This window comes from Cololabis saira, chromosome 7 (assembly GCF_033807715.1).
Source record: "Cololabis saira isolate AMF1-May2022 chromosome 7, fColSai1.1, whole genome shotgun sequence".
NCBI classification, from domain to species: domain Eukaryota; kingdom Metazoa; phylum Chordata; class Actinopteri; order Beloniformes; family Belonidae; genus Cololabis; species Cololabis saira.
In genome coordinates, this window is record NC_084593.1 from 20809553 (window position 1) to 20830398 (window position 20846).

The window sequence follows — 20846 nt, forward strand, 5'->3', positions numbered from 1 at the left end:
GTGGAAAAATACTGTATTATCTTAGCAGCGAGTGTCGAAGTGGTGTTAATTAGAAATGATCACCTGAAAAGGTCAACCAGGTGGGAATGAACCATCTGTGGGCTAAAGCTGAATCTTACGTGTGAATAAGTGCCTGATGGGAAGGACAGCTTTCATCGCTGAAGCCTTTGTAGGAGGAGCTGTTGAGAAGATGACAGTGACTCGTCTTTCCAAAGTGGAAAATGTTGAAGCACAAAGAGAAAGTGTGAATGGAAACACCAACCCCCCTCCGATCCTTCTGCACCACCTGTACCGTGTGTGATCCGCTCGCTGTTGTATTTGATGGCGGTTGTGAGACCAAACTGCTTTCCATTTTTAGCAACATGTATTTTTTTTTTTACATAAATGTTGTTTCAAAAACATTGGTTTTAAAATGTCAGTTCACACTTCATTAGTTCAGTTAAACGGTTGGCTGTCCACTCGTCCTATTGCCAAAAAGTGGCATAAAATAAATCAGAAACTGCATCTTTTTCGATCGTTTTGCTGAACTGAACTGTGAGAGTCTAGTTTTCAGTACGTGGGCGGTTGCACACTCACTTTGTGGGCATTGCTCACTGGTACAGTTTAGAGACTGGAGGTCAAGCCCCTGGCAGTCTTTGCCCCCGGTGCCGGGCGAGGGCTGGGTGCACTCCCTGCTCCTCCACATCGAACAGTCCGCGCCGCACGCCGACCACTTGCTCCACTCGCTCCAGCCTCCATCTACTAGGAACAAATATATAGAAAAACAAAGAAAAAAAACTCACAGATGAGCAAAAAAACACACGCTCACACACACAAGGCAGCAAAAACTCAAACCGATGCACTTCAAGCACTTCTATTTTAGTTTACAAGGGAAAAAAAAAGAAACTATTGATTGGAAAGCAGGCTGAACAGTTTCAATAAGAAGAGCTGCAACTTATTTTTTACAACACTACAAACAAACTTCAGACGCAACAGCAATGTAAAAGCAGTGGTGTATTTGCATGTAAGTCGAGAAGTGTTTGAATATTCTGCCGTCCACTGCAGAACCACTTGTTATAGAGTATAAACCTGCTTTTGATACCTTATGAGGACATGCAAATCCGTTTGTGCATATTTAAGCCCAGCAGCTACACAGGGAAACCACGGGATGTAAAACCGGTGAGGAGAGCCATATTTGCTCTATTCCACTTTCTTTGTTTATTTTTAAACATGGAAATGAGATACCGCTCAGCCAAACCCCACTGGGGTGAAAGTACTGCATAGTGCTGTAGTCCCAGCTGTGGGCAAACCAAATCTGTAAACTGGTCTCCCAGTCTGCCGTCAAATATCTTCAAAGTCTGAGCATTTATATGACAAAAACCCACTTTGGATTTAATTACTTTGTCAAACAAGGTGTTACTATAGAAACTGTGGTGTTACCTGCAGAGTAAATGGATACACAACATAATAAAACTGCTATAACTCTGAGAGGAGGACAATGTGCATTACACCCACAGTCCAAGCATAACTTCAAACACCCCATCATCACACACAGGATAGTATAAAAAAGAGACAAGTGGAAATGGACCAGTAATAGTTCGGAGCACGCCTTGCTATAAGGATTATAAGCAGATTTTCTACACACAGAGAGGGAGGATATTTCATAAAAGTGCTGGCAACTTGGCGTTATGGACGGTGGGGGCGGGAGTCGGCATTGAGAGTAAAACAGCACCAGGCCTGGGGAAGGTTACCGTCCGGCTAATGGGAAAAAGAGCAGTAATGAGCTCTCATGGGGGCTTGGCACCAGCTCACTCTCTTTTCCAAACATAAGGGAAGGAAAGGGACCTGATGTGGATCACCTGCACACACACACACACACAGACACAAACACAAGTACACACAAACACACGGACACACACACACGACATGTAAGGGAAGGGTCCCTGCGGTCATAAAGGTGACCGCAGGGACCGTTTCCCTGACTGACCAAAGGGTTGGGAAAACTGCTCATTAATTCCGGCAATACAAAGTGCACGGCCTGCAGTAGTTTCAGAGGCTTTGGTTTAAACACAACATGAGTGAAGCCAACTATAACTGAGCCAAATATTAGTTCTACTTTTTTTCTTTTTAACTACCATTACCATATTAGATTAGATTCAAGAAGATTCAAGATTAGGTGTGAGAATAAAAAATCTGATCCCACACAAGCCTGCGCGTTTCTTCACGACTGACCTTAAATAACTACAAGTGAAAGTGAGTGCATTTTTGTGTGTGCATGCATGTGTGAAGGCATGCTGACACAGCTTGGGCCTTTTGCAGTCAGACCCATTTGGCAGAGAGAGCAGAACCAATCAGATAATTGTCCTTGTTTGGCATCGCGTGGACCCATCCGTGGTCCAGTGGGCTGATTATCCAGGGTGGGAATGAGAGTGGCTAAATAGTGAATTACATCCAAATGAATGTATCATGTTGCCCCTCAGTTTATCCACGCCATTGTTGAAATTAAGAGATGAGATCAACATCTGGCCTGATGAGGTGATGAAATTCTCTTTCTTTCTCTCCATCAGAACGCAAGACTAATGGCCACGTAAATGACATTTTCAAACAAAAACATTGGTGTGAAACAGAATGATGCATATGAGAATGTGGATGTGAGAATAAGAACTACAAACCAAAAGATGAGGAACATCAAAGGAAGATGGAGATGAATGAACAATCCTTAGTTGCCTGTTCTGTTTCTGAATAGATGTCACATATTTAAGAAAAAAGTTTTACACATGAGCACAGAGCAAAGAAAGCACGGGCAGCATAAAAGGATCTCTCCACTCTTAAAAGAATAGTGAGAAGCAAAAGTAAATGTAGTGAAGTAAGAATAAATTGCACTGCCCTCTATTCTTTAATTCAATACTGAAATTAGAAACAAACCTCTTCCCTCTACTTCACACAAGAGAACCATAATCCAAAGCCACGGTTTTCTTTATCAAATTCCCAGAAAGAGTTATTTGGCACAACTGCAAAAGACACCACAGCTGATTTTCAATCACACAGCACCACAGGTGCCAGGTCAGACAGGTCTCAGAGGAGGGACAGTAATACAATAACCCAGTGGCAAGCCCCCATTTGGACATGTTGCCAAGAGAAGAAGCAAAAGGTATCCAACTATTCTTCACAGGTCAGTGGGAGGGCCTGTTCGCCAGACTGCTGTTCAAAATGACAAAGGCGGCTGACGGACACCGAGATCATCGCACACCTATGGTTTCTGTGTCCTTGAAGGGAACACAAGGAGGTGGACAAGCACCACTGAGACCAGCAAGTCGCCCTCTGCTCCCACTGCCTGTCAACACACGCATGCACAGCATCCCCCCCTAATCCCCGTCTTCAAAGGCTGATGGAAAAAAAAAAAAGAAAAAAAGGCAGAAATGTTTATTTTGTTCAGATCATAGAAGTGGGTGATTCACTAGAGATTAATTATCACACCTTAATTTGTAATTCTGACAAGTTTAATATGAATAATCAGATCTTTCTCACTGGTTCCAGAGGAGGCTGTGATCCATAACCGAACAAAGCTGTGTGTACTCTGCTGCAGTGGCTTAATCACGGAAAAAAAAGAAGCAAAGTGAGATATGAAGGGGGTGGTCCAAGACAAATGGCACCAAATGATTAAAAATGATGCAAGGCTGTCACCAGATGGCCACCATCTTTTCACAGTGAACTAATGTGCTTTGCTGCCGCATTTATTTTCCCGAGCCTTTATTTATTTCACAGATAAAATATGCAGTCTGCAGAACAATCTTCGATAATGTCCACAAATGCAGTGCTATGTAATCCGTAAGTTGAATCAAACTTTTGCCTGCAGTGCAGCAAGTAGTCATATGGACGCATATGTACGACACATCCGTGCACAAGCACACAAGTGCGCAAGTTACACAAGCCTCGAGTCTGTTTGTTTTCCATTTGCTGAATTCTCATGAGCTCTCTGGCAAGTCACAAGGATCAGTACCATTAAATATTTCACACAACTTTAAAATCTCTTTATGTTGTTTGGTGTTCGCTCCTGTTTCAGGCAACGGCTCTGTTTGTTTATCTATAGAGAGGCTCTGCTTTTGGACGGGTTCTGTCCAATATAGGAGACCAACCGTTAGCTACTGGCTGAGACTGCACGAGTCTTTCTTAGAAATATTGGCATGATCTGACACTTTTGCTATGACTGCTGGCTCTGACCACAAGGCAATGCAGGCGCAGAGTCAATACCAGGGTGAGGGACGGACTGTGGAATTATGCAGGATACATCAGTGGGATATTCTGGGATGGAGACAAAAAAAAGGAAGAGAAGGGAAGGAGAAACGGAGATAAGCTTGCACAGTTTGGGTACTCGCTGTCTCAAATGTTGATCTGCACTGCTCTCAGCCTCAGGCTTAGCCTCAGCCTCCTCCATAGCTTCCCGCATCTCTCTCAGCACAGAGCCCATCTGATCTGCCACACGGGCCTCCGCCAACTCTCATTAAACACTTTGAGACTTAGACAAAAATACAGATGAGCCTCTTTGGCTTCACACATTCCCAATGAGAAGTGGGAGCTCACATTTAGAAACAAGAGTCATCGTGAATAGATGTGCGGTGCAAGTCTGTACAAGCTGATATAATGTATTGCGGATGAAAATATGCCTCTGTGACTGTACTGCTCTGAAGGAATCATGCTACTTTTAAAAAGTAGTGCAGAAAATGGCCATTGGCACATTTCTTGGCTGGGCAGTGAGGAGACATTACCGTGTTTGGATGTTGTTGGTTCCAAGTTTAAACTCATTTGTTTCCAGCAAATGTTCATTCAGCTGACAGCATCTTTGATGTCTACAGAATGAATGCAGCAACATTCAGGCAACCAATGTGTTTACCACAAAACCCGACTGCTACTGCAAATTACAGGGATAAGCAGCTTAAAATATCCCAAATTCATTTTTTTCTGTTACCCCATCCAAAGCTCTGACGCTGAAAGTTAAAACCACTAGAGAGCTAATAATCAACATAGAATCTCTAGTTTAGATAATTAATGAAGTCTTGAAACAAGACCAGCCTTAAATCATGTAATTTTTAGCACACAACTCAAAAACAAAAGGCAGAGTAGTTGAAAAAAGGAATCTCAAAGAAGACATGAAAAAATAAAAGAAGACTACTTCAGAATCCAAATGTCAGCTGTGTCTCTGAATAAATAACAATGTCTTTCTACAGCATTACAACTCCCCATGCATTTCATTCCTCTCAAGTTTCTCTTTGAGATTAACTAAAATCACTTTCTGGACCTGTGAAGGCCATTCACACAGGCATAATCACAGGCGTTATGCAGTGAGCGGCGATGCCGCCTCTGCACGATGATGCAGAACGGACTACACACTCGACAAAGGGTATATACAGTTCAAGAGGGAGGATTTTCACTCTCAGGACTTCTGTCTGCCTACGGGGCGCTTGTCAGATAGTCCAAAGTGAATTGGGGTCAGTGGAGCCTTATCCCTATGAAGTTTGCATGAGATCTTTCAATTTTCTTAGTCTTTTCACTGCAGGGGGGTCAAAAGATTCAGATCTGAAATTTTCTACACTTTGCTTCACTTATGTAATACTACATTTTTAAAGTCTTTTTGCATTAGTCTGTTTTGATAAGTAATTTATAGGACTTGTTAGCTGAGCTGCTGATGGTAACTGCAGCTACTCATTTGATCCATGTGGTCATTGATGCTGCACGACGGCTGCACTTTAGCTCATCTATTGAACTGGATTTGATCACGTCCAGACTGAAAACTTACATGCCAAACTTACTAAGTTTGCAGTGCGTAAACTTACTGCTTAATTCCGAACGTACTTCTTTTTCTATTTAGAAGGAGATTGATCGGAGCTGCCTCTAACGTCTGTGGCTGCTGCCATGAACGTGAAAGTGATTGTTTCAAGCCTTTTATCTCATTTAACTTGTCGTCCTTTCCTCCTCCCAATCTAATATCTCCTCTGCTAATATCTACGTGTCTTAGCCTCGCCCACCATAAACCCAAGCAAAGGCATTGAGGACAGATACTAATAAGCGAGGGGTGAGGAAGTAAAAGGCACATGTCAAATCAAGATATACTTGCTTCTAAGCTGTCACTTTAAACTTATGACAAATATGATTTTTGAGTGCACTGGATGATCTAACCACGGTTTTGCAGCAGCATAGAGACGTTTTTGTTTTTAATCATTATTGAAGGTGTTTGTCACCACTTGTAAACAAATTCCTTTTTTAATTGACTATGTGAGAAATGGGAGTCACAACCCCTGAGGATGTTCTGGATATTAAAAGATGTACACATTTGAAAGACAAAGTATATGTATTCCTGCTTTTTTTTTAATTTGGGTTTCTATTTTTGCATCCAATTCAAAAGCTAAATCCTGACGCAATATTCTATCAGTCATTGCATTCTGTTTGAACGGTAGTTTATAGTTTCACTCTACGCCACATGGATTCATTAAACTGTCAGCCAAAATATGCTGGATTTGCTGGTATTCTCCAGATCATTGTCCTGTCATTGTCCCATCCTGTTGTATGAGTCATTCATACAACAGGACTCTGGTCCAAAAGTAGCGTGGATGGTTAAAGTGCAAACATATGCTGCGCAGCTAAGTTCTGTTTGTGAGATGAGGCTGTCTCCAAGCAGAGACTGGGAAAACTGGAGACAAACAAGTATGTCAAAAAGCAAGTACGACCTCTTCAAGTCAAGATTTTATCCGTAAGAGAATAATAAAAAATGTCTTGTTCTTACCAAATTAGCTAAATACAGTCTCAGTGTCTCTCATTGTTTTTAAAAAAAAATAAAACAAAGCTCTTTTTTCTTCATTTCTCTAATAATTGCACAGTCTGACCTTGGGGTAAGCTTGCTGGAGAACTGTTATTCTTCCACTCCGGGGGAAGAATAGCGATTGTCTTGAATGTTTTCCACCGTGTGAATAATTTTTCGCACTGAACTGAAAAGAGTTCATTCTTTCTTTTTCACTGTTTTTCGAGAGACATTTTTTTCTTGGCTCTGAATGTTTCTGGATGACAAAAATGACAGGAGCAGCCGGGACTTCAGAGAAATGTCTGAACGCACATGAGCTTCAATGCCACTTGTGACTGGAAATAAGAGCCCATCATCTCAAGATTGTGGTGTGGTGGACTGACTCCGGCCTTGAGGGGAACCGTGTGCAGCTGCAGACAGCTGGGCCTGCCGGTGCTGCTGATGTTACCAGTCTCAGACGGGTAACACCTGAGAGAGGGAGCCAGAGATTACGCTCTGTTACCAAACAACAAGACTGGCAGGTGTAAGTGGGGTCACGTTGCTCCGCGTCTCCCATCATAAAAGAAGAAAAAAGTAGTTCTTTTGTGTTCCAAGTCTCTGTAAAACATATTTGCAGGGTTCAATGCAGTTCTTTTGGTCCCATCACCAAAATGGTTGGCATTAGAGACTTTTTTTTTTTTTCGTGGAGCAAGAGGAAGATAAAGGAGGGAGGGGATAGGTCTAACAATAGCAGCTTGGACCGACATTAATCTCTTTAAGCTCATGGAGGTCGGTATTCTGCTTTGCCTTGGAGGAATGTCAAGTATCCCTGGGCCCCCCTCTAATTATAATTCCATCTCTCGCTGCTCTGGCTCCGGTAATTCCAACTCCATCCAGATCCTGACGTTTCCTTTCGCATTGGTGTTACCTTCATCTTCCATCTCCTGCTATATTTCACTGGTCCATGTTACTTACACTCATGCTTGACATCGAGGGCTGTTTTTACAAGGGAGATGGGTAACACAACACCTTGATTCACTGAAGAAGATAACCTCTGTTTTAGGCCAGGAGACGCTGCCACTGCCAAAGGTGTTGTATTTCCTTTTCCGCTATTTACCGAACATAGGAGAGTTCTTATGCGGTCAGCATGGCTGCAGCGTCGCGACTGTCTGTCCTCACGCTGATCCGCTGGCAGCCAAGCGGCTCTAATACACACTCACACTTTCTCTAATTATCTCTCTGTTCCTGCTTTCTTTGGCTTTGTTTTTACTTACAATGTATCTGATTCCATCCGTTTCTACCCCTGTGACCACCTTACACCTCCGTTTTCCTATCCTGCTCTCCCCCTCGCCGTCACGTCCTGACAGGCGGCTAATCTGAGACTGCAAATGAGGCAGCTTGACTTCCATCCCAGGCTCCCAGAGATCAATATGTGTTGTTCACTATCAGGCAGGACACTTTCTACCTCTGACGCTCTCGCAAGAGAGACTGAGCTGGCAAATGAAATGCCCTCAACTCCTCTCACGTAACCGAGGCATGCAACCCAGCATAATTCAGCTTTTTCATTGCCCATATTTACTACGCAGCTTGGGCAGCAAATAATAACAAACGTACTAGCTGGTGCGGCACAGTACTGTAGCCTCAACCATGTCTCTGCGAGTAGAAATGTCACTGAAATAAACGCTGATTTTGGGCACAGAGCAGATGACAAAGAGGTGTGTAAACAAAGTGTGATAATAATACATCACTTGTACGATGAGGCCTTACTGTGACGACTACTAAGCTCTGGCTTTGCTGTGTAAGCGGCCTAATTGCAGGAAGCAAAAAAAAAAAGAAAAAGAAGGACTTGAAGGTACAAAAGGGCAGCCAAAATAAAAATGACTTGATGACTTCTAGATGCAAAAAAAATGCAAAGAGGAAGCCACACGAAGCCAAGCACCACAGGACAAACAGGGTTGCCTGGGAATTACCTGGACAGGTGGCCACACAGGCACTTTTCTGGACGTTCTGCCCCTCACAGGATGTGCCTCCATTCAGTGGCGTGGGATTGGTGCAGCTCCGGCTCCTCTTCTGCCAGCCACGCCCACACACAGCACTGCAGGACGACCAGGTGGTCCACGTGGACCAGCCGCCGTTGACTGTCGAACCAACGCCAAGGGGGATGGAGGGGAGGGGTGGGGGTGGGTAGTTGGAGGAGGGACGGATGAATGAAGGGACAGAGCAGCCAGGATTACCCGACATGCAGAACGGAAAAGAGTTGTGCTGCGCAAGAAAAATCGTGACTGCTTTTTCACTCCTCGATACGACACTGCTAGATGCACATGGGAGAGCAGGAGCACCGGAGGCTGCTTCCTCTGTCTGAACTGGGTATTATGGCCAAATGCAGTGAAAACAAAATGGCTTGAAAAGGAAGCAGAAAATATCATGAGCGTATCCCATCTTTCACCTTGTTTTTAAGGTCAGCAAAGGCTGCAGAGAAACTAGTGGACATTTTTTCATATCAGAGTAATGCAGGGATATTATACGCAACACTCATTATGATGTCAGAAAAATGATCATTAAAAGCCATGCCATTTAAACATAATGATCATGGCCATACAAGCATAATAAAAACAACACCTGCTTCACTGAAATGCCAACGTGCTACAGGGAAATAACCGCCCAGTAGCATAGTTGCTTCAGCTGTCCTTCACACCACTGACTTCACACCATTACAAGCAGTTCTTGAAACTAAAGTACTGTATTCCTCATCGAGTAAAAAGCACCACTGCATGATTTATTCCTCTTTTACATTTGACACTCAAAATTTAGGCCATTCAAAAATTCACATTACAAAACTGAACCGTCAATTGGCACATAATTGGTCCTGTACAATGACTTTTAATCACGGCAGGTGATTATATGAAATCATGCAGCTTCCGGCTCCGCGTGTGCTGTGTTTCCCTCGGCTTACGCGCTACAGAGATAGCTGATTTATTGACCTGAGCAGCACTGTCGTTCCCTCTCTGCACACACTCCCTTCCTAATTTCCCCCTAACTCTCTCCTGTGCTTGTCGTGGCTGAATCATTTCCTTGCCCTCTCTATGCGATTGATTGCCCGCCACAACGAGGTAAATTGCCAGGCAACTCGGCCTCTGATTACCTCTTAGCACAGAGTGCAGTCACACCAGCCAGGCCTTGTTAAAATGCATCTCTGGCCCCCTGTTGAACTCCCTTTGAAAAGTAGCGGTTATTATGACTTGCTACAGCTAGGTAGATTAACTACCATCGTAGACTGGGATGCTCTCAGTTAAATAAATGTTTCCTCTTTGCTATAAGTAAAGCAACATGGACACCGGTAACATCATTTTTTTTAACAATTCAGCCTCTACTGTGATTCAACCTCACTATCATGCATGTTATTTTATCAAGCGCAGACTGAGAAGAGTTGCAACTTGCACGTGTAGGTGCTGCAGCCATTCCCCCACTATTTACCAGCGAAAACAACAGTTTGATAATAAAGGCACATGATAAGTGTGTGCTCTTGCCGTCAGAGTGAATTCAATCCACTAATCAATTATCAGCACAAGGCAGAACTGTGTGGTTTTTCATTATTTTTATGCTAGAGGCTCAGAGGAATCTATGATAATTTTTGTTACGACAGCATGCTCTACATGAACGCAGTTTTTAAAAACAATTTTCTGTGATAATGCACTGCACAGTTTGTTTTTAACATTTACTGCCATACAGCCCCATTTATGAGTTCATACCCTTATTTAGAGTTTGAAATTAGTCCAAATAAAATCAGCTTTAAAAAGAAATCAGCATGTTTCACATTACCTACCAGCATCTCTTCACATCCTTTTCTGTTTAAAAGAAACAGAAAACTTACGTATACAGTAACTGAATTGTTTGCTAATTATTTTAACTAAACTACATTTATTTGAAACTGTGTAAAGAAGAGTTGTTGTGATGTCGAAATAATGCAGCTCATTCTGAATTTGAGGCCAGCAGCACATTTCTGAAACTCTGCCAAAGTTCTGTGTATCTCAGCTATTTCAGGTGCCAATACTAAGATGTAATACAAATACTACACATGTCAGATCAAAAGTAATCCACAAAGGCTTTTCCCACACCCAAATTCATCTCGCAACCTTTATACGGTATACAAAAGAATAACCATGATCTCTGAATGTTCATTCCACCAACCAAAATCCAGTTTTATCAGGAGCTTTTGCTGGCAGGAAGTCAGAGGACCTGTGATCTTCACTGTCATGAATGTGCAAATAGTGTAACGCAAAACTGAGAACTGCACTACATAATATTTTCAGCTCAAGGTGTCCATGTTTAGTGTCTCCCCCAATGTATTGCAACTTTTTGTTTCTAAACCAGACAAATAAAACAATTCTGTTTTTGACAGCAGCCTTTGGACAAACGGTTGTGGACACCAGCCAATAGCAGCGTGTGGATATGGAATCATAAATAGGCTGTTTTCCAAACACAGGGCTGTACTTTCAGTCTGATATGCGGCAAGTGCTACAAACTTATTTAGTGGCTGTTGTTAATGGTTGTTATATGGTTACCATTAAAATGATTATGTCACACTTATGGGGGTACTTCTTCTTCCTGTGTGAAGTTAAGTTTAGAGCAAAAATAAGAACAATGGCAGTCCATTGACTGACTACTGGCTGCAAAAGCGAGTCAATCTCCACTGATCCACCTGCAAAAAGGTCCAAATTTACAAAATTTGAAATGGGAGGTCCGCAAATGGACCTCTGTTGGGAGCTCTGCAGCTCCTCGGCCAAGGCTCGGCGTACGGGAGCCAGCTGTGACAAATGCCCGGGGGATTTAGGATTTAGTGTTGGCTCGAGGTTCCTACTCAAGCAGAATTCTCACGATCTTCATTTTAACATCACAGGTTTTAATTGATGTTTCGGTGGAAAAATCAGAAATGAAGACGGGCTGTCAGATTTGATCAGAAAGAATGTAAGTTACTGTTTATCAGAGGTGTCAAGTAACGAAGTACAAATACTTCGTTACCTTACTTAAGTAGAAATTTTGGTTATCTATACTTCACTGGAGTAATTATTTTTCAGACGACTTTTTACTTTTACTCCTTACATTTTTACGCAATTATCTGTACTTTTTACTCTTTACCTTTTAAAAACAGCCTTGTTACTCTATTTCATTTCGGCCTTTAAAAAAAAACTATCCAGTTAAATTGCTCCATCCGGATAGAGTGAATTTGGTTGTGGTTGTTTCAGATGTTCTTGTCCAGTTTTGTTCTTACATCCGTTCCCTCAGATTCCTGCAACTAAACTTGGATGTACATTCCAATAAAGGTTAGGATAAATGATAACATGCCTCTGAAGTTTGACTTTTTGCACCATTACAATACTTATAGGCAACTAGTCATCATATCTTCTGCTCTGTGAAACACATGTTAATGCTCAATAGTACACACACATGGTTCTTTAATAGATTTGCATTATACTAAGATACATTCATTTTCAATGGCTTTTGTCCTTAATGGCTTTTTTCCCCCTTACATTACTTTTACTTTTATACTTCAAGTAGTTTTGAAACCAGTACTTTTATACTTTTACTTGAGTAAAAAACTTGAGTTGATACTTCAACTTCTACAAAAGTATTTTTTAAACTCTAGTATCTGTACTTCTACCTGAGTAATGAATGTGAATACTTTTGACACCTCTGCTGTTTATTAGCATCAGAGGTTAGCATGAGCTAAACCAAGTTAAGATAGGTAATTTGCCGCTACTGAACTATGATAGGCCGGCTTCCAGGGCAGCAGGTTCAGTGCCTCTGCAACAGGGCGCTGCTCAGTAGGAGGAAAAAGAAGCTTTAAAAACACTCTTTACGAAACATATGGATGATGTCACAGGGGTTTTGTCCAGTTCTTCTTATACAATCTGTGGTAACAGTACAATCGGAAACCGCTCATTTCAACGCTGTGCCTGGCTTCAGCATTAAGGGATGAATTGCATTATGGGATATAGTATGCGAGGTGGACTGATCAGTTGCATGGGACGTTTTCCTGGAAGTGGCACATCTTCATACTGCTACGGTGCCAGAGATCAGTTCAAATGCCTCTCGCCTGTTTTCTTGCCGAGGTTTGTGCGCTCCACATGTGTACAAACAGGTTTTTATGACATGTCAGCAGGATGTAGAATTGGTGAGAATCAAAGCAGCACCTTTGAACAGAGATGTGTGGATTTCTAGGTGTTTGCATTCGTGTTTTTGAATATACCTACTTATTTCTGCTTCTGCCTGCAGTGTATCACGACATCAAACTTTTAACGTGTGCAGTGGTTATTTTACAAAGAGTAACAGCTTTAATGTACAGCTAAAATATGTTTGTATAAATAAAGCAGGTCAGCAGGTTTTTTTTTCACATAAGGTTTAAAATCCATTTCAAAGTTAACTAATAAAACTAAATAAAAAAACAAGCACCTGCTGACACTTTAAGAGGTAACTCTTAATAACTTATTATTCTTAAGATACTATAAAAGACATAAAAATCCCTAACATTGCATTTTAAAGAATATATTTTACATTAGGCAAGGACAAAAGCCTCGCAGGTGTACATACATCTACATCGTGTTTCATGTCCTACTTGTCCAACTCAATTGTTGCCGTGTGCAGGACACGGCAACAATTTACATCTCTCATTCACAAAATGGTTTTCATTAACTGTTCCCATGTGACTTCCACATCCTGCACGCATGCAACTGAGAATAAAGACAGACTCTAATGTATGGAGGCTTTTACTGTGCCGATACCCATGGCACCCTCTCCGATAGGAAAATATGTTGCTTCTCTGCACTGTAATAAAGGTCAGTGTACTTATCAAGTCAAGTCATTATTTACTGTTTGCTGTTAATTCAATTTCTCTTCTCTTACTCGATCTACAACAGACAAAGAGGAAGATGGCAGCCGTGAAATCAGAGGTTGCCAGCTTTTTCAGACTGGCTGCCCACAGCTTCTGTTCTCCTAATTAATGTGCAGATGCACAAGTATAAATTGCTGCCTGGTGGAGAAAAAGCGGAGCTAAAACTTGTGAGTTGTCAACTTATCTCATTCATGTCAACACTGCTTTTTGTTTTTAACACAACTGCACAGTAAAATCGCAATAAAAATCATACCAGCAACTAGCAGACGACCGACACCCAGATGTGGCCCTTGCGTGACAGCATGCGGAGATGAATGTGGAAATATGGAACACCAGAAACATCATGCAAACATAAAATGATTCTGTACCGGTACATACATTTTTTCAGGTTATATATTTTAAAGCTAAATAAAGCCCAGGTCTGCTGCCGGGCCTCTCTGTGCTTCCCTTTGACACCTGTTAAAAGAAGTTATCATCACCTACCATAGACAAGCACCGTGGCGGAGTTGCTTCTGCGGCGAGCAACGATGTTTTTGGCCACGCACGTGTAGTTGCCTGTGTCTGCCAGGCGGGCCTTTTTGATGACAAGATTATGGTCAGCGGTGATGAAAAAATTGGGGTCACTCGCTGGGTCGACCACATCTTCATTTCTCTGCCACTCCACCTGAAAACATATTTTAATAGTCAGAATTCACTGCCGCTACGCTGAGAGCTGCTCTGCAGCGGCCGAGCGTGAGGCAGAGGGGACACTTTATGAGCGTGAAAAAAAAAAGAGTGAAACAAATCAAACAGAGAAAAGGAAAAAATACATAATAATAATAAAATCCAATTTACATTTCTACTATCTATATATAGATTTTATATATATATATATATATATATATATATATATATATATATATATATATATATATATATATATATATACACAATGTATCTGCTGCCAATCATGATCTCTGGACTTCCTGTGTTCATATATATATATATATATATATATATATATATATATATATATATATATATATATATATATATATATAAAAATCTATATATAGATAGTAGAAATGTAAATTGGATTTTATTATTATTATGTGTTTTTTCCTTTTCTCTCTTTGATTTGTCTATATATATAAATATATATATATATATAAATATATATATATATATATATATATATATATATATATATATATATATATAAATCTATATATAGATAGTAGAAATGTAAATTGGATTTTATTATTATTATGTGTTTTTTCCTTTTCTCTCTTTGATTTGTCTATATATATATATATATATATATTTAAATATATATATATATATATATATATATATATATATATATATATATATATATATATATATATATATATATATATATATATATATATATATATATATATTTAAATATATAATGTGTTAAAAATGTGTTTAGCTAGCAGATTTTATTCTGTAGTTGGTGGACATCACTGTATCTGCTGCCAATCATGATCTCTGGACTTCCTGTGTTCACCTGTACAAGTCAAAAGTGATGTTATTCCTGTCTTGGTGTATTGCCAGAATGGCTTGCTTGTTTTTTTTTGTGTGTTTTTTTTTGCTCTCACTTGACCTTGTGCTGTCTTGAGAGCAACAACAATACGGTAGCATTGCTGCTGGTATTACTGCAACCTCCGAAACTGCATATAATTGGGCTTTCTTCCTCTTGTGCACTATCGCTGTTTTCTCCTGAGGTGACCTCTGCTCTGATGTGCTTTTCGGTTGAACCACAGTTGGAACCTTCCTTCCCATTTCTCTGCAAACTGTCCCTCCACTGTGGAGCAGTGATTGGCCTGTCTGCAGTCTCTGGTCTCTGTGCTGTGTGAGTGGCTGGCCTAAGCTCCTGTTGTGTTGTTATTAGAGCAGTTAGTGCCTATGTGGGACCAGGAGGATGCAGCACACGAGGTGAAACAGCTGGTACCACTCTGGTCCTCTAAACACAGACACACACAAGGGAGAGACGTGTGGAGAGAAAGAGAGACTTGAGCAGAACAAGACTGTATATGAGAGACGCTGTGCATGGAGAGACAGCAGAGAGACACAGAATGAGATAAGGACAGAGTGAGGCAAATAGACCCATTAATTATGGATAGGCCTTTAGAGATGCCAAACGGGAGTGAATCCTCCAAGCCTATCCTGAGTGATGTGACAAGACGACGTGATATATGGCTTCTCAGAGATGTAAAAGAGATAATAAATCAATAATGGGGAATAATTAGAAGTGTAATTTATCCGTACAGGGCTGTTTGCTCGTTGGTGGAATGCGGAGAGATACCATGGAGCTTTGTCTCTTTGTCCCCCTGGTGAGGAAAGGGTGAATAGATGCTACATATGAGCCTATAAATATCTCCTGTATCTGTCTCACCTCAGCTTGTGGCACTCCCTCGGGGGGATGGCAGCGCAGTAACACCTCCTGATCCAATGCCACCTCTTTACCCTGCGGCTCCTCCTCAAAGTTCTTTCTCAGGTCTTGCAGAAATGAAAATGGGGACAGACATTACCAATTAGGACATTTGTAAGACCTTGCGACTTTTTGTCAGAAATCCTTTTGTTTGGAAAACTTGTCCTGGTGATGTCTCTAAATTCCACTCCTGAAATATCCAACCGTGGCCTCGCTGAGGAGGTTACACTCTAGTTGGCCCCTAAGCCACAATGGGATCGGTGGCACCAACCATGTTGCTTATTACAGGCTGCCTGGCTGGTTCAAAGATGTTAGTCTGCTGCCAGAGAAACCAGAATCAAGCAAAAGCAATTGCATTATCCCTCACTCCCACTCACTCTCCTCTTGCCGGCATCCGGCAGCCTCCGGCCTCCATCTGTGTGACGGCTTGGAGCAGCCACACGAAAACAAAGCCCTGAGGCGCCTGGACAAGAGCTCCTGCAAGCCTGGCTGGTTGCATTGGGCTTCGCATTACGTCTCATTGAGCGCTCTTACTCTTGCACCAAGTTCCCTGATATATTTGCAAGCCCTGGCTGTGAATTACAAAAGGTAAAAGTGGCAATGCTTGCTCCTTGTGGGGGGGAAATAATTGCAGGTTTATTTGTACCTGGAGAGCTAGGCGGGCTGCTGATAGCTGACACATTGGCGCAAAAAAAAAAAGTTGACTGCATATGCTCAGTGCACATGTTGACTCACAGCAAAAACAATGTGTTCTTGTGTTGTCAGGGGCATTTCTTTAAACAGATGCTGAGCTCATCATGACCAATCAAAGTGAGGGAAACGTTAGGACAAGCTGAGATTTCTTACCATTCAATTAAATTAAAGCAGATACAGTGGGACCGGAGGATATTTGAGGTGTAACGGCCCTGGAAGGCTCCGTAGTTTTAGGATATTAGGGTGTGAATACGACTATCACTGCTCAACCGTGTGTGTCCTTCTCTTGCATTTATCTGACTTTGCTGAGCTCTCAAACAAAAATGGATAATGAATGCGGGCTTTCAGAAAGCCTGGAAACTGTGCCACATTTGGCTCCGTCTGGAATGTTACATATTTATGTGGGAATTAATAGGCAGAAAGCTTTAAGATACTCAGATGTAAATGTAAAATGGCTCCTTCTAATAAGGCTTTTGAGGTTGCAGAGAGCGATGTCTCTGTGTTCCCCAGACAGATTTATGATTGCTGCACAGCACTAAATTCCAGATCTGTTTTCATTCTACTTACTTTCACATGGATCATTGCTGATATACTGTAGCTAGTGAAAAATATGCTCATGAATACAAAAATTTAGTGTTACACTTTTTTTTTTCTTAAACCGCCTCACACAAATGCATTACTTTCTCGTTCTCCCCGCCATCATCTGATATTTTCTTTTCAAAAGTGGAATCGCAGACGATAATTCAAATAAATTGTAACGCTGTGGTGCTGCACATAATAATGCTCTCTGAGTTAACTTAAATGAAAATCAGTCTGTTTCCAACACATCAGAGTCAAAAAGATATTGCTTTTATTACATATTATGTAAGCATCTTGGCCATGCATTTGTAACAACGCTAAGATCAATTTCAAAAGGCACTCACAAGCGATCCTGATGTATGCTTTCTGGCTCTTCTGGGTCCCGGTGGTGCTCCAGGCGACACACTGACACCAGTATTCATCCAGGCCGAACACCTTTTCCACTTGCTGTCGAGTAATTTCGATTGTCACCTGCATGATTGGCAGAGCTGCAATGCGAACACATGGCAGAAATGAGTCAGAATCGTGCACGTGCGGCCTGAATGAGGCTCATCCCCCATCCGCAGCAAAGAGTTAAATCACGTCAAGAAAAACACGGGCTGCACTGAAAACTTTAGCGCATTTTGTGGCTCAAACTAAACCAGGAAAGTAATTTAGAAAAAAACAAGCCTGGCAGAATAAACAAACAGCGAACCATAATCATATATAAACAGAGCAGCACTTGTTATGTGAGGAAAATGAGACCAGAGCCTCACAGCGATCCTTGGTGTAATTTAAAACAGCAACAGTTGGGAAGAAACATGCAAGTGCTAAACAAAGACTCTCACCAAAAAAGTATTTTGGAGCGCTTAATATTTTGACGTTCAAGACACATCCTGGAGACTGGCGGCAGAAGTGTGCAGATTCCAGTACACTCAGATACCAAAGCGAGCCCTTCTTTAACACTCCATTTGCATAAAAGCACTTTGTGACACTTTTATATTCACCTCACACACCTAATCTGTCTGTACTGATCATTTCCAACACTGAGCCTGAAGCTTAATGAAGTAGGACCTGTAGCCTTACTGAATCCATACAACTAAATACTACTCTTGTTGTGACACATCAAACCAAACTTGCTCTTTTTTTTTTTTTTAGCTCTAGTACCTGCGAGGTTCACTGGCAGAGCATCATGTATTAGTGCTTAAATCCAGCAGATTTTGATTTATGGGATCAGAGTAAATGTAAGTACATGTGCTGTAAATGCAGCCCCAAAGCGCCACTGTGAGCATCAACAACACCCCGTGCTGTGAGCGAGACTTCAACATGCACTTCTATGAGCTTCACCAGTAGCTAATTTGGAAAGAAGAAAATTGTAATATTTCAGCATGTTTACACTGATTTCAATACTTCTGCCAAGACGGAGTCAGAAACTTTGATTTGTTTCAGAGAAAAGACAAGTACTTTTGTTCGATGTGTTTATGTGTTGGCGTGTGAGAGTCTGCAGTGAGAGCGTTGGCACGGGCTGAGAGAACACCTAAAAGCCAAAACAAATGGCTAAAGTAACAAAATGGGCTGTATGGAGAAAACAAATGGAGCAGAAGAAGACTATTTTTTCTTTTAAATTAGCAGCATGGCTGCATTCTGCTTTCCCCTTAAAATGCAACGAGAAAAAAAATTAAAATGCATTCTCATTTTCACAGGCAAAACAGTTCCCTACATGTGACATCAGAGGGACACACTTATTTGTGTTACATTGTGTATATCTAACAAAATAACCTGTTCACACTACAATCACAGAAAATAATGAAATTATGAAGCACATCAGGTGTGCAACTGTTTTTATTGGTTAGCTATTTAAAAATGTCATACCTCGTACACTGGGGAAGGATTAATTTGTTTTTTGCTACCGTGTAATATATGGTAGTTGTCACTTTTTCATAAAATTAATCTACAGTAAGTGCAGCCATAGTGCAGTTGCACAACTAGGGAAATTAGCGTGAAGCATGGCCCCCAACCCAGAAAGTGAAATTAAACTATATCCTTTCAGCCTTGAATGGCAAGAACAAGAAACATTTGATGGTCCTGATTTTGATTGAACTCTCAGCAGTTTTTGTGCGCAAGATGGGGAAAATGTCTGAATATATATACATATTTGAAATATAGCATTAGGCAATTTTCTGTGCTTAGTGGGGCTCTTACAGTAGGAATCCATTTCATTAATGCAAAACCTCTTTTCTCTTCGAGTTAGAGGGCGAAAGGACTAAGAATCCATATGGAGATGCAAAACATGAACAATAGCATCCTGAGGTGAGAAATCCTGAGAAGAACAATTTGAAGCTCTGCTTGCCAGGCTAATTGCATTCTGCTCCCTTATCTTTTCCTGTCTCCGTAATTACCTGCTTTCTGTGTCTGACACCTTCCAGTAACACTCCTCTGAGTCACTCTGTCCAATTTCACTCCAATTAATAAGTAGGACAAAATAATTTCATCACTTTGCGGGCAAAAAATAAAAAATGTATAACGGTTCTTGATTGGACGTGCTGCCATTTAAGTTTACGCCATTTGAATGGCTCTAAAGAAAACTTTGTGACACACAAAGATGACTAATCAGAAACAAGTGATTCATAGAAAGCTGCCTTTCCTGGGACACTTATGACTCAATTATATTAATATAGATTCATAATAGTATATTCAGAAGCCTCTGAGGTGTTAGGGAATAAAAAATAGAGTAAGAGAAAAATTTACAGTTCCTTTCCTGGAAGATACTAAGTGTGCACTTAACATTTCTGTTAAATGATGATTAAAACATAACATGATTCCCTCAGCCTTCGGTTTGATCTGCAGCCCATTTTTAAATGAGCTCATATCCCAAACCTCAGAGAAATTAATGTGAAAGATTTAAAGAGTGATTATGTGATTGACACCATATGAATCCTCGGCTACTAGCTGGAACCCCGGCGAGTTTATTTTTATTGGAGTGTAATGGGACAACTTAATACGCTGTGCTTCACCACAATCTCCTCCATAACATGGACGTCACGAGGGAAAGATAGCAAGATCTTTTTTAGACCAAACAACATATCCAAAATATCCCATCATTATATTTCCTTTGTCAGGGAAGAAAAAGCCAACGGTTGAGACCAATGTCTATGCATGTGGGAACAGTTTTGAAGCAAAACTTTGCAAAATCGCTCATACTAAATGCTCATCAGACTTGTTTCCATTACCTGCCTTGAAACAGAGCATGAAAAAGAAAGAAAAAAGGAAAATATGCATGGTCTACCTCCCACCCACATCCCACAGACCTGACCCATGATTGGTAACTTGTTAAAATGAGATGAATGCAATCACATAATCCGACCCAAAAAGAAATAAAAACAAATCTAAAGCTCAAGTTAATTAGATCTTTTACAATCTTCCGATTTTGTTTCTACATGCTCAAACTTTCTGACACATCTGAAAGGTAAAGACCAACATCTTCCTTGCAATACGTCTTGTTGAATTACCTACTTCAA

General features: G+C 41.0%; 1 protein-coding gene across 5 annotated transcripts in view; it reads right to left on the bottom strand.

Annotated features, from left to right (window-relative positions):
• The window catches only part of unc5a (unc-5 netrin receptor A), a 149132-nt gene that overhangs the window by 31192 nt on the left and 97094 nt on the right, over nucleotides 1-20846 (bottom strand). For 2 of the 5 annotated variants that reach the window (XM_061725025.1, XM_061725024.1), the window contains exons 3-7: nucleotides 17694-17837; nucleotides 16042-16145; nucleotides 14124-14304; nucleotides 8722-8889; nucleotides 577-741 (exon numbers count right to left, since the gene is read on the bottom strand). In XM_061725025.1, coding sequence (XP_061581009.1) covers nucleotides 577-741; nucleotides 8722-8889; nucleotides 14124-14304; nucleotides 16042-16145; nucleotides 17694-17837 — 762 coding nt within the window. The remainder of the gene's footprint in view (nucleotides 1-576; nucleotides 742-8721; nucleotides 8890-14123; nucleotides 14305-16041; nucleotides 16146-17693; nucleotides 17838-20846) is intronic. The other 3 variants (XM_061725028.1, XM_061725026.1, XM_061725027.1) reach the window with 2 other exon arrangements.